At 45.9% G+C, this 15,333-nt stretch overlaps 1 protein-coding gene across 1 annotated transcript in view; it reads right to left on the bottom strand.

Annotated features, from left to right (window-relative positions):
* LOC308310692 (CUGBP Elav-like family member 4) overlaps positions 1-12,123 on the bottom strand; it is a gene marked incomplete at its 5' end in the record, with an annotated part of 102,223 nt that extends 90,100 nt beyond the window's left edge. Inside the window, one exon of the mRNA XM_080757072.1 lies at positions 12,075-12,123. Coding sequence (XP_080613198.1) covers positions 12,075-12,123 — 49 coding nt within the window. The remainder of the gene's footprint in view (positions 1-12,074) is intronic.
* Between the last annotated feature and the right edge of the window lie 3,210 nt (positions 12,124-15,333).

Here is a 15,333-nt window from a genome sequence, read left to right as displayed (position 1 = left end):
ATTGCTCATGCATGCAGGGGGGGGGGGGGGGCTTCCACACACACACAGAGTACCATGCACACAGTTATCCACTCGTCTCTTTTGTCTCTCCTCATCGTACGCAGATTAATTTGGTGGAAAAAGGCCTCCATGTCAGCCTCCAACCATGTCCAAACAGAGGTGGCATGTGCAGCCCCGTTTTATCAATGCAAATAATAAAAAAGAGATCAAAAAAGTTATCAAAACACAACTGACATCTGACAATTGCTTGTCTCAGGAAGCCTTTTCATTTCAGCGCGCGGTATATTAAAATTAATGGCTTTCGCACACACGCCATATGCTGTCAAGATTGATGCCTCGCTCTCTCCTCCGTGGAATAAAGTGCTACTTCCCGTTGCAGGCTTGCAGTGTGTGTGTGTGTGTGTGTGTGTAGATCACTTTTCCCTTGCCCGTTCAATCCTTTTCCGTCTCTTTCTCTGTTTCCTCTCATTCGTCTCCTCCTCAGGGCAAGACAATGACTTCCTTGTGAAGTCGACTTCACACAAAAAGTTCTGGCTTTTGTTTGCCAATAAAGTGGATCTTCTCTTGAAAAGAAATTATTCTCGCACTCCTTTGTCGGCGGTAAACATGTTTTTTATTTATTTTTTATTTTTTTGTATGATTTTATCGCTCACATGCCCCATGCCGGCTGTGACGGGTGGAAAGGCTCGGTAGTAGTATAAGTGCTCGGGAAGCACGGACAGCTGCATCCAACGATAAAAGATTCCTGCTAGGCCGCTGGGTGCATTTCAAATGCAGAGTAATGTTCCAGGCATCACAACAGAGGAGTGCTGGTGCTGATGGCCTCATTAGAGGAGCCGACGCTGGCACACCTGCTGCCTGGAGGCTGCTCGCTACACACGGCGGTGGCTACATACAGGCACCATGTGACAAACACGTACCGTATATAGCTCCGTGACTACAAAATATCAGCCGCATCTTCCTAACATTTTTTTTCTCTCTTTTTTTCTTTTTGCATTATGCATTATGTCTCAGCTGTCTCGGGGCGTGAAAACCATATGCTGTTTCGGCGGACATATGCCATTTGGCGGGACGCTTTTATTTATTTTTTTCCGCCCCTCCCTGATGTGTTTTTGCAGTACCAGGAGTTCATGGATTTTTTTCACCATGGGTGATCCCAGGGGAAATCAGCGCTCTATCCTTGGAAGTGTTATTGCTTTAATGCTCTCTACTATTGCGCTGTACACTGAAGGACCTTCCTTAATCTGTTTTTCCCTCTCGTGCACATCCCTGTCCCGTGTCGTTCAGTGGGTAAGGCATGGTGTGGAGACTACCAGGGTTAAACATATGGTACAACGGGAAGTATTCATAATGGTGCTGTGAGGCACTAGAGATAAAAGCCTGCACCAATTGCATATGGTATTTCTCTCTCTGCCATGACTGGGCGGAGAGGGGTGCCGAATACTGTATAGGTGAACTTGATAAGATGTCATGGTTTGGATCAGGGTTCAACAGGTCAGGAAATAACAGTTGCTCCTAATGTGTAATGAATACAGCTCATAGTGAGAAAGGGAAGTTACATAGTCATGCCAGTGCAGGCACATTTTCAGCTTGGAATTATTAGTGGAATTATGTTCTTTCTGTTTTCCGGCCATGAGTTAAAAGACCACTTCAGCCATTGTCAAACTGATCTTCAATTGTCCTCGCTCATTACAAGATGGTACCATTTCTGTGTACTCGGCCTGTGTCTCAGTCAGCGCGACTGTGGACAGTTTGGAAACCTGCCTACCAGAGACATCATAGGCAGGGTAATTTCAACAAGATTTCATACTTTTATTTTCGATTCATTAGTGAGGCAACAACAGCAACAAAGACACAGGCTAAATCAAAGATGCTGTAAACTTGCTCAAGTAAAACATTATTGTGTCTTATGTTTCATGAAATATTCCCACAATTGTATTCTACATTTATTTCCCTATTGAAATAAAATAAAATAAATAATTGGAACAATATTGCGTGGCACAAACCAGCTGCTATGAAATAAAAAATATAATTGTATTTCTTTGTTGTTTTCTAAACGTGTCCTGATTGGGTGGAGTGAGTTTGAGCTTTGGTGAAAGTCATTACTGCTGTTGTTTGAAATCATCCCTTTAATGATCATGGCGGAAACCATCATGGGAGAGGAACATTCTCACTTCTTTGTGTATTTTGAGTATGCTGTTCCTCTGATCGTGTTGTAAACACTGTTGTCCTTTTCTGGGACAATTACATTTCCTTCAGAGTGGATATGAAATAATTAAGTCTCGACGTGTCTGCATCTCATGCGGTAATATTGAGCTTAACGCTTGTTCATCTGTATTTTGTAACCACATCCCTATAGCATCCATACATCCATATTCTGGGGCATTCAAGAGGGGACTCCCGGTCAACCAAGGTTATAAACAAGGTAAATTAAAGGACCACAATGGAAACAAGCCCCGTGGGGCTTTTTGTGTTATCCTTTTAGCATAACATTTGATTGTACTATACGTGTACTGTTAATAAGCATGTTAATGTTAAAGTCATTCAATCAATCAATAGGTTTATGTGGTTAAGTCACAATATCAGCACAAGCAATCTCATCCAATAGGCTATATTATTTGTTAGATGAGATGAGGCTGAGATTCATTTGCCAGTCTGACAAGGCTGCCATGCATGTTTCCATTCATAGTGTACCAAGTAACTTTGTGGTCAGTGAACCAAATTCAAACATCTGTTTTATGTTTGTTGTTCTCAGCTCGCCACAGGGTTAGCCAGCCATGCCATTCACTGCATGTACGCACTGGTGTGAACAGTGTTTTGGCAGGTTTTCTGAGAGAAATAAGCAACCAGCTTCATGAAGCCATGCACTAGGCCACATGAGCACTTTAAACCTAAATACCGGTAGGCATACTTTGGCTATTTGAAAATAGCCGATCTACAAATTCACAACGGGTCACAATGCAACATATTGGGGAAAAAAGAGCACACATACAGTATATACTCTATGCAAATTGGTCCTTGGCACCAAATATTTTCAGATGGGTGGTCTGCGGCCAAATATCCTACATATTAATTTGGGGGTCCTTGACATGACAATGTTTGGTTTGGCAACACCAGGAAGGAAGCAAAATGAGCAACTACACTTTAGACAGCAACCCGCAACTACCAATATTTACAAGCGACTATAAAACCAAAAGTCGCTTATAATAAGCGGACATGGCAACACTGGGTTATGAACAGAGTGCAGCATGGTAGTGAGCTCTTAACTCCAAGGAGGGCCCGAGGAGGCATTGTAGTACAAGATGAAGTGTTTAGTATGTCTGGAACAGTATGAGGTATATACTGTACATTCACACCCATACAGTATGTATGCTCAGCCCTGCATGCCTATGGTGTTGCCTATGGCAGGTACATGATACTGTGTGTGGAACCCCCATTGCTCCAGACAAGCTCGAAAAGCACAAAATAGTCTTATGGCAACTGTTACTGTGCAGTATAGAATCCAGGGAACAGTGGTGCGAAGTAACTAAGTGCATTTACTAGTACTACTTGAGTACAATTTTGAGGCATTTTTTTCACTGTATTAGAGTATTTCCAGTTTTCAGTACTTTTAATTCTACTCCACTACATCTCACATGCAGCCAAATATTGTATTGTATTATAGTTGAAGTGGTTAATGCATGCTTTGTAATAATACAAATCTTCAAAATAGGTTTTTATTACTATTGTAAAACATGCAGGTACATTACATTAACCACTTCAATATATATTTCGTGCCATTTGAAAATAGCCGATCTACAAGCTTGTAGATCTGCTATTTTTATTCAAAACTTGTGAAATGGGGCATCCAGTACTTTCTACTTTTTCGTAAATAAGTAAAGGACTTTTAATTGTAACAGATATTTCTACATGTCAGCATTGATAATAACTGATATTAGGACTTCATAGCCTATAATATCAACTGATATATGGATGACTCACAAATCTATGTCCCGTTCAAATCCCCAACCACTGGAAGCTTTTATAGATAGATAGCTGTGGATGTCACAAAACTTCCTCCAGCTGAATACAGATAAGACTGAGACTGAGTCGTCCCCAAAACCTCACACGCCTTTTAAAAGACGACCTGGGCAGCTTATCCAGTGCTGTGAAACCAGTCATTGATTCAGATCTCACTTTTAATGTCAAAGTTAAAAAAAGTTGTTCAGTGACTTCAGTCATGCTTTTATTACATCAGAACCATTGCAAAAAGCAAGTATGTCCTGCCATTTGCATATTAGAGAAGGTCACACATGCCTTCATAACCTCCCGCCTAGATTACTGCAATAGCCTGCAATCTGCTTAACAAGTCCATCTCTCGCCTGCAACTGGTGCAAAATGGTGCTGCCAGGCTTCTGGCCAACACAAATCACTACTGTCATGGCAACTCTCCACTGGCTCCCTGTTGTTTTCAGAATCTATTTTAAGATAGTTTTACTCGATTTTAAGGCCCAATATGGTCTTGCCTTATATGGATCTGCTGCCTCCCTATAATCCACCCCGAAGGCACGTTGGTACATATTTATACAAAATAATGCTAAAAGGATAACCCAATAAGCCCAGGTCTTATTCCCTTTGAGGTCCTGTGTATTCAATTCATCGAGACAGGACTTACTCAACTGTTCAACAAGACTTGATCTTTAAGACCTTTTGTCAAATTCCAATTGGTCAGGAGATCAATTCCTCTTCTCCTGGAGAGAGCTCAGCACCCTCTGTACTAACTCTGGTATTTGGCCTTAGAGCCCAGATACTGTTTTTCTACAGAGCCCTTTCCACGTATTCTCCTTCAGCCTCTGCTACTACATCACCTTGTGAACCTTGGGTCCTACATCTCGAGGTTCGAACACGACTGCAGGCGGATCTTTGCTTAGTCTTAGTCTAGGCGTGGTATTTTTCAATAATAATAAAACTACACTTGTATAATTTTTTAATTGACCAGCCATCTTAAATTGGCTACGATCCAAGGGGGTTGAGCAGTAACCCATCAGAACCAATATTTATCTGTTATTCTCTGGGGAAGATTATCAACTCCAAAAGCAATCAGGCCATGTCGTATTTAAACCACATTCATAACAGCCTAATAGTACTTTCCATCAAGTTATACCACCAGATGTACTTTGGCCATCATCAATTCCTCCTCTGTGGGGTTGGCAAACTGAACGAGAACCGGAAGCCCAATTTGTTGGTGGTGGAAAAGGACACGTGCATCATCACAGAGATTAATTGACCCGCGGTGACATTGGCATCATCATGATTAATAAGGGAGGGTCACCGAGAACTCCCTGCCAAAAAGCTTGTACTGTGGGATCTAAGATGACAATCAAAAGGACGTCACACACCTACCTACCTATGTGGACGTGCTAAAGAAAGACGTTGCCGTGGAAAGCACAGACAAGCTGGCCAGATGTATGGAGAATGGAGATGACTGGAGACACCCATGGAGTGCTCCTCTGAGGAGAGAGAGAGAACACTTTCTTGCAGGCTGCTGGCATGCCCTAACTTCAGGCCCATCGTATTATGTCCAGCCCACACACACTGGCTCCATATGCACGCCATGATGATAATAAACCTTATGCATGCATGCAGATTATGCAGAATAGTGAGGCAGTAAATGGAATAATCAGAGGGGAAGGAATATTCAAATTGTCAGCGAATCGGGCATGATGAGAGGATACCGTCTTCCTGTTTGTAAATGCATTACTCATGCCGCTGGAGCTGTCACTTTAATTTTACCCATGGGAGAGGGAGAAAAGAGAGAGAGAGAGGGAGAGAGGGAGAGTTGGGGGGGCTGTCAAGACTTCTGGTTGGCACAATCCAAAAACCAACACAATGAAAACAAACAGACAAGAACTTTGGTGAAACGGCCTATTATCATGTCTCTCCAAATATTTGAACGACTACTAACCCCTCCCACCCCCCCTCCATTACAAAGATAGTTTAAGTCACATGTTCTCCCTTATTCTGCAAAGTAAACAAGGTCATTTTAACATTTCCCCCCCGGGATTAATCAATGAATTCACCTCATATTGGCAGGATTTTCCCCCATTCAACCCTTATTTTGAAGATCCAAAACACTGCGACCGGATGTTGTGTTGACATAATGGTGTGTGTGTTGTCTCGACCAGTTGTTGATCTCTCGCTGGGTGCAGAAAAGACCTGACCGCGACAATCACAGCGCCAGCTATCGGCCGCGGAATAAACCTTGTTTTGACCAGAAGCGCCATCTGGGGCGCCAAATTGGAGATAAAAGTGTCACATTGAACGCACGTAGATGCGCTCACAATTCAAGATGGTGCGGTCCAGTGTCACACTCGATGCTAACGTGAGTAGCATTATGACTTGATCGATCAAAACCTTTATAAAAGGTCAATTCCCGTAATTCTACTAAAGAGGAGGCAGACTCATTTAGAGTCGAAAAATGTCGGCCTCTTTTAACTATTATAAATAAAGTACATCTATTTTTAGCCACCCTCTCCTCATTTTTAATTTAATGTCCAGCATACCATTTAAAGTAACCCTATACACTACTAAGGGCTCTATAACAACGTGTCAAAATGGGAGGCGTTATGTTCGTCCCAGAACAGGGAAGCTCATGTGTTTCAACCTTATGTGTTTAAAAGTTATCATTACAGAGATCAGTGGAGGCAAATGCCTGCGTTCCTTTCCTTGTCTGGGTTTGTGTCTGTCTGTGCCTCTCTCTCTCTCTCCACTCTGCCTCGAGTCATGATCATGCAAAAAAATAAAAATAAAAACTTGTGGAAGAAGTCAAGACTTTTTTTTCATGATCATGTCCGGAAGGCAGAGAGGGATCTTCTGGCTTCATTTGCATGTAAAGTGGAGCGCACGCGGCACTCTACCGGGGCACCGAGGTGCCTCCAGACAGCCAGACTGCACCAGCCAGCACCACCTCCCTCCCTCCCTCAGCCCCCTAACCTGCTGGGGCGGGACCTGACAGTGCAGTGTGCAACAGCTTGAGGTCCTGTCAATCTCGTACCCCCTCCTTGCAGGGGTCAGGTGTCTGAGAGGCAGCGCCGAGGCAAGGACGAACACGAGCAACAACGTCTCCTCTTTAAGCCAGACAGACAGGAGAGGCCAACAGCAAAGACTAGAGAGACGGTATGTGTCTGTGTGTGTGTGTGTGTGTGTGTGTGTGTGTGTGTGTGTGTGGTGTGTGTGTGTGGGGGGGGGGGGTAGAGTAACAAACAGCGGAAGCGTAACAATACTGGTGCTGTGCAAACCCCTCCAGCAGACACAGACTAAAGTTGAGGTAGTGCAAACAAATAAACAAGTTAGTGGGAAAAGAGACGGGTGCAGATAAACCTGCAGGAGAGAGTGGCACTTTGTAGAAAAAGTCGATGCTGATGGAGGTGATGGGGGTTTGGGGAGAGCGCTGAGACCATCTTATCAGAGTTAATAAAAGCAAGAGGGGTGGGGTGTCACCGGCTGACCCGCCATCTCCCTCCTCATCAGCGCGGGCCTCTCCAGTGTCGCGGCGAGCGGAGGCTGGAAGGAGGCGAGCGGCTTCGCTCCGAGATCGTGTTTAGATAATGGCCATCTCCAATCATAGATAATCTGGGACCCATCTTTTTTTCTTCGCAGACAGCGCGGCGGACAAGGTCAGAGGGGCGCGGCGGTGGCGAAGGAGGGAGAGGAGGAGATAGTGGAGGGACGGGGGCGGCTCCAGAGATGATTTACTGCAGAGATTCGCTCAGCTGCTTCCATCACCCTCCGTTAACTTTCTCATCCTGCCCCCCCCCTCTCTCTCTCCATCAGCTTCCCTCTCTTGGCCTCACTCACTCTGCGTCCGCTCTCTCCACCATCTCTCCCTTTCTCTCTCTATCATTCGCTTCATCTCACCCTCTTCTTGCAAAGGATGAGAACTGGGTGAGGGAGAGAGAGCTACAAGAGAGACAGACAGAGAGAAACTGAGAGAGCCAGAGAGAGAGAGAGAGGGACCCCCCCCCCCCCCCACACACACACACTGCCCCGTTTGGATTGAGGCAAATTGCTTGGGTTTGGAGTGTAGATATGAGGCACTCTCCATTCAAGCGAGGTCCACATCAAGTGAAGTGAGCGAAGCGGAGCAGTGGGCCGCGCGCTCCTATTGTCTCTCCATTTCTCCCAATTGGGAATCATGGCTCGTCGCTGCATGGGATTGGGTGTGTGTGTGTGTGTGTGTGTGTGGGAGGGGGGGGGGGGGGGTCGTAGTGAGTTGGGTGGTGGTGTTGAGCATCTGATAAATGTGAAATTTGAGGGCGAAGAGGAGGAGGAGGAGGAGGAGGAGGAGAAGGAGGTCGGGGGTGGCTGGCTGACTCACAGTACAGAAATAGATTTAAAGGCCAAGAAGCGCTCTCTCTCTCTCTCTCTCTCTCCCTCTCTCTCTCTCATCGTCCATTCTCTGTGATAATCCGAGAAGGCTAGTGGGGAGGAGGGGCAGGTTGGGGGGGGTATATAAAGTAAGACATGAGTCATTCTAATAGACAGCCAGAGAATTATCTCTGTGATCCAATATAGCGCTATAGCGGCTATAGGATTATGTCCCCGGCCGTCTCTCCCCCCCCCCCCCCCATACCACTACCACCAGCATGGTAATTTCCTGAGCTTCGGGTTTTGCTACTAACTGCTCCTGACACCCCTGTCCCCCTGGAGAGAGAGAGGGGAGACATCTCTTGGGGGGGGGGGGGGTAGGGGGGGTATGGAGAGGTGTGTGGGAGGGGGGGGGGATGCTTAACCCGGGGCCTCTATACCCGGCTAATGGCTTCTAATGCCTGCGGAGGCACCTAATCGAGACCCCTGTCGCAACTTCCCCTGACAGATAATTGCCGATGTCTCGGACGTGATAATGTGACTCCATTCCGGAGGTGCCAAATGTCCCCCCGCCGGTGCCGCATTGCAGCAGCCGTTGTGGAGTTCCAGCTACAGGCAGGCAGGCAGGGCCCCGCTGGGAACCACGTACCTGCTTGGCCCCTGGCCCTCTCCTCCACTCCCTCTGGAGATGGATCCCTCCCCACGCACTGCCTCCTCCTCCTCCTACTCCAGTCAGACCTAGCCAGGGCTGTCTGTTTCCCTTTAACACAAGCCCGTCATAGTAAATCTCATTTCATTGTCAAGCCATGGCTGTGGTTTACTTCCCTGCCCTGTCTGCTGACTTCCTGTTGCCATTAACGCTCAATATCTCTGTTGGGGCTTGTCCAGTCTGGTCTTATTTCATTGTGGCGCAGCGTCCTGCCGTGTCCTCCCCTATAGGAAGTAACTCTGGCAGATTCCGCGGGGGCCCAAGCAGTAGACGAAAAAAAAAAAAAAAAAAAAAGAAAAACAGTCCTCTGTATTTCATTCACACCGTCTGTTCCTGTCCCTTTCACAGCTTCCCCACCTCTAAAAGAAAGAAAGAGTAGTAATTGATATCGGGGCCCATCCATCCTGGACTCTTAAGCCCCGGGATCCAATTTATCTCTGCGAGAAAATGCAGACTGGCTCACGCCCAGGCCTTGTCGGTCAGACGTTGCCCGTTTTCCAATGGCCGTTAATTAAAGTGACACCATGGCAGAAAATAAAATCTAAATTTGCGTGTATAGTGTATGTGTAGGTCTGTGTGCACGCTCATGCATATGTGCATGTGTGTGAGAGAGAGAGAATGTGTGTGTCTGCGAGAGCAGTGAGAATTGCTGTCTCATTCACACTTTGACCAGCGTAAATCAGCCTAAGCAGCCCGGGCCTTAACTGAGACCGCGGCCGATGTAAATCACCCCTGCTGAAATACAGCCACCATGTAGACACAGACTGAGTCCAATTAGATCTTATTCTGCCCATGTAAATCTCTAACTGGCTTAATCTGCATTAGCCCCAATGATGTTAGTCACAAATGGCTTTGGAATGATCTAGTCAATCACGCTGTCATTCAGACTATACAGCCTGGGGGGGGTGCTCAACAAGTGCAGCAAGCACAGTATACGGGTGATGCTTGGGTCAACTATGTTGTTAGCCACTTTAACCACATGTTATTATCCCTATTCTGGTCGGTGATAAACCGTTTCACTGGTTTATCATACTGTACAAATGGACCCTTCATTTGTGGTATACATTTGGTTCCATTTGCACACACTTTATTAGTTATGAGTTATACAGACATGTTAGGGTCCATTTGGAACCCCGAACCACTACGGAATCAAACTGTTAATAGGGAATCGTTAAAGATGGAGTGCCACAATTTTTGTATTTTTCATGTGTCTATGAGGTGACAGTACATCATTAGACACCCTAGTCATTTGTATGTGCAATGATATATTCCCATTCTATTTAGGGTATCTTCCTGGAGGCTGAACCCTTGACAGTCAAACGTGCCAATGAAAAAAACAGTAATATAGTGACATCACATTATCAGCCCCTCCCCTAACCCCTCCCCCTTTATCATACAACTACACAGCTGTGGTGCGGCTTCAGTTCAGGTGGATCACCACCCAGCTTAAGATCGGGGGGTACTTTCGCTGTTTGTGTAGAGGTGAAATAGAGGGGATCCAGGTCAACAAGGTATAGTAGGGTTTACAGTAAATGATTAAACCGTATATAACCCTGTATATACATTGCGGTACAACAAATAGCTAAAATAGCCAATCTACAAGCTCACTGCAATACTCCACATTGTGATGCTTTTAGATGTCTATTGTCATTATGTGAAAATATGAGAACATGTCAAATATCAAAACCAACGGGTGGTGGGTGCAGTCAAAGCTAAACCACTAAGTCTAATATGTGGCTAATTCGGTCCGGACTATTTCTATGTATTTGATGTATTACCTTACTGTAAATCACTATGGATTAAATGCCTACATTTTAAATACATCAAAGCCTCCCACCCGCTCAGTCCATCTCGTGACGAAAAAAACGGGCGCCCTTTCTCGACCTTACAGGTTTCTGACTTGTACAGCAACATTAATTGTAAAACAAAGTAAAATATCTATACCTCAGGTCTAAATGGTTCGAATACGTTTTTGAATGTGTGGTATAGGCCTGTATATATAGGAACTTGTAGGGACTTTTCATCTATGATATTTAAAACATTCATGTAGGCCTACAGTACTATACATTTTATTTAGCTAGTAGAATTGTTTTGCTGCTGCAGTTTATTTGCTCCTAATTTGCTGAGTACCGGTAGTCATTTACAGATTAAACAAATAGGCCTAGTGGTTTCAATTTGCATGTGATTTGCTTAAATTCCTTGAACAAAAACACTATTGGTCCATGAACCCCATTTCAAAAGCTGCCTGAAACTATTAAGTATTTCATGTATTTTGTGTGCGTGTGTGTGTGTATGTGTGTGTGTGTGTGTGTGTGTGTGTGTGTGTGTGTGTGTGTGTGACTATGCGTGCATGCGTGGCTGCGTGTGTGCGTGCGTGTACATGCATGTGTGTGTGCGCGACTGTGCGCGAGTGTGTGTGTAATCATTTAGTTCATGTGTGTTTTTTCGTATGTCTGTCTAATGTACTGTTCCTCTCCCCTCTCTCTCTCTCTCTCTCTCTCTCTCTCTCCTCCTACTCTTGTTCCATTCGTCCTCTTTGGCTCCATCTGTTGCTGTATTCCTGGCATTTCTCTCTATCTATCTGTCTGTCTGTCTGTCTGTCTGTCTGTCTGTCTGTCTGTCTGATATATCTTTGAACCAGTCTCAGTGACCGGCCTTGTGCTGTCACAGATGGAGAGTCAATAGAAATAAGTGACCTATATTAAACCTACTCTACTGTCTCTCTGTGATTTTACTCACACACACACACACACACACACACACACACACACACACACACACACACACACACACACACACACACACACACACACACACACACACACACACACACACACACACACACACACACACACACACACACACACACGCGCGCGCAATACTGTACGTTTGAAATGCTAAGTATGCTAAGGGAATGGGTGAACGCATGAATGTGTGTGTGTGTGTGTGTGTGTGTGTGTGTGTGTGGGTGAGTGCGTGCGTGTTTGTGTGTGAGGGGGACCAGGAGAAGGTTAATTACCTCCTCGTCCTTCGCTGTCGGCTGGCTTCACCTGGATGGGCCGGTTCATCTGAAGAGAGAGAGAGAGAGACAGAGAGGAAATCCCAGGTTAGCACGGACAGAAAGGGACTATCACAGTCAGGACAGGGTTGAGGCGATTGTGTGTGTGTGTGTGTGTGTGTGTGTGTGTGTGCGTGCGAGCGCGTGGGGGGGGTGGACACCTCCTGTGGAGTTCACATGCTCAGTTCGCCCCAGTCTGCCTGCAAAATAAACAACAACAACAGAAAGACAACACTAGCGAGATCCCGGCAAAGAGATAAATCTGTACGACGCCAGTAACAGCGCATTTAATTAATCCGGCAGTGGCACCGCCTTCGGAGGCGCTCTGAAATCCCCTCACAGTTCAGCAGAATTAGCACTTTCCAATGACGGAGCCACACTGGGGTGTCAGATGGCAACGGAGAGATTAATGCCATTACATCAGCCACTCCCCACCCCCGTGGGGAGAGGTCCACCCTGGCCAGACCCTCTCTCTCTCTCTCTCTCTCTCTCTCTGCAGGCTCCTGGCTCCCAGGCTTCTGGGCTCCAGACTCCCGGCCCCCTATAGCTGTCACCAGCACTATGTCCTGCCTCATCCCTGACCCCGTTGCACTCTCCCCTCTTTATCTGTCTCGGTTCCCACTTGCCTCCACCCCGTTCTGTTCCTCTCCTCTCCGCACCTCCACCCCCCCCCCCCTCCCCCATTACCCAAGAAACCCTCTTTTAGAGTCGTGACCAATATGCCGGCCAAGACATCCCTCCCCTCCCCTCCCCCTACCTGCCCAGCCCAGCCCAGCCCAGCCCAGCCCAGCCCAGCCCAGCCCAGCCCAGCCCAGGCCCTCCCTCCGGTCTGCGCGGCTATTGAAAGCCACAGAGAGAAGTGTGAGCTATGAAAGCGGCGGGCGAAAGGTTAACAGTAGCCGATCGATAAACAACCTCTAGACATCCATTTCAGACTGAAGTGAAAGCAAAGCATCAGTCCTCAATCCTTTTTAGAAACTGTCATGAAAAAAAAGGAAGACTCTCTCTTGGCCACAAACAATTTTTCTGCCAAAACGGCCATAGCCATAGCCGCCCAAATGTGCCCAAATGTGATGAGTTCGGCACATTTCGGCAAGTCTTTAATGTTTTTCGTGCAAAACTAATGCTTGGAATGGATTCAGAATCATGAAAACTCCCAGTTTGACTCATTACATGCTTCTTAAAGCACAATTCAAATTAGATTATTTTTGATTCATAGGGTTTTTTTGTTTTTTTTAAGATATGTTTTTGCGGCTTACGCCTTTTATTGTTTTTTTTTTAAGGGACAGACAGTAGGCTGACAGGAAACGGGAGAGAGATGGGGGAAGACATGCAGTAAAGGCAGTGTCGGGCTCGGGAGTCGAACCCGCGGCACACTGCGACTGGATTACCAGTCGGGTGCCCAGACGGTTACACCACCGCCTGGGCTGATTCATAGGGTTTTAATGGTACTACAACTTTCAACCCTTGATTTTACCATGATCCACAATTTATATAATACTTAGATTTTTTATATGTTATTTGGATGACCTTAAGGATCATAAAAAACGATTACTATATTGCAATTTATTTTGGGTCAGGCCCTTTTTTTTAGCTTAGATTGACTGGCCTATTTAGACTTACAGCCGGCTAGACTGTAAGCCGTGTGTCATTCGCCTGCTCTCTGTCTGCCACTCCTGTATCTCTCCCACTGCCACTGTCCAAGTAAAGAAATGCCAAAAACAAAACAATCTATAATGACATGCCCAGAATAGAGACAGCAGGTTGAAATGGGTTAACGTAAATATTCCACACAACACTGTATCTTATTCTTGTCGTCGGAAAAACAGAAACAATGTTTCCCCTCTGTGAAAAGTGCTATAGGTTGCCCACGCATGTTGCACTGGCATCATTGTCTCTCACTACCCTTTCACTATCACCTTCGGCGGGCAATGGAGAAGATATCTCTCTGTCCAACTAGGCCACGAGGACAACAGCAATGTGTGAGCGGGCGGGTGGATGGCACAGAGCGCTGCCTACTCGGATCAGTCAAACCAGGGGCCACTTGACAGCAGTTGACAGGAGCACGGACAGTGGCCAAATATGGATGTGGGACCGTGGTGGGCGTGTAGGGACAATGTGTATACTCTGTGACACCTCCCCGGGATGCAATGTACACAAGTGGCAATATGCTGTGACATCGGATCAAAGCTTGAAAGGAGAGGCACACAAACACACAGAGGCAGGCAGGCTCGTCTACGCACGCGCGCACACACACACACACACACACACACACACACACACACACACACAGTAAACAGACACAGAGATATACTGACACACAGATACAAATAATAATCTACATACGTGTACACACACACACACACACACACACACACACACACACACACACACACACACACAGAGAGAGAGAGAGATCGTAAGATATTAACGCTAACTGACATGTAAACACTTTGTGGGAATGAAGTAAATATACATCATCTATTGTTGCCTCGCCCCGAGGCTCTTGTCAGAGATAGCATATGACTTTGGCAACGTGCTAACACACAGAGAAGAAACGCCAAGACCATTTCCACTCCACTCTGTGCATGAGGGTCACAGGTTCAATCTGCGCAGCCAGCCCAGTGTGTGCTGTGCTGTGCTGTGCGTGCTCTGACAAAGTGTCCTTGAGTCAGACACCTGCGCCACACTGGCCCATCGCAAGTTGCTCTGGATACGGCTGTCACCAACGGCTAGAATGCAAGGTTCAGTCTACGTCTTTGCTTTTGATATCCTCTGGTAATTTTTTTCCTTTTCTTTTTTTATGGTGGGTGGGGATATTTTTAAATACATGCATTTCGGGAAACTGCCAGATATGTTTTCATAATATCAAAATAAATGAAGACAAGATTAGTCAAAATGAGTCCGAACGTAGATCAGCAATTTCCCAGTTTCCCATTTTTTTCTTACAAAACAAACACATTTTTAAACTGTTTTGATTTTGCTTCCACAATCTGACACCGTTTCCAACTGGGCCAAATGAAGCAAAGATTACTAATTGTTATTTTACGACAGCAGGAAGATGAAGATAAAGGCAGAGGAAGACCATGGTTCTTCTCCGGGGAAAGTGGAAGTCCAGATGTTAGGGCTATACAGCTATTATCTAATTGGTGGCGGACAGAGAGAGGAGCTGTCTGTATGGATTGTTACGGTTTGTTGTTACTATGATTAACACTAGCTG

This window comes from Protomyctophum bolini (assembly GCF_963924005.1).
Source record: "Protomyctophum bolini genome assembly, chromosome: 1".
In the NCBI taxonomy this organism is placed as follows: domain Eukaryota; kingdom Metazoa; phylum Chordata; class Actinopteri; order Myctophiformes; family Myctophidae; genus Protomyctophum; species Protomyctophum bolini.
The sequence above is the reverse complement of the archived record's forward strand: the minus strand, read 5'-3'. Positions and strand labels throughout refer to the sequence as shown.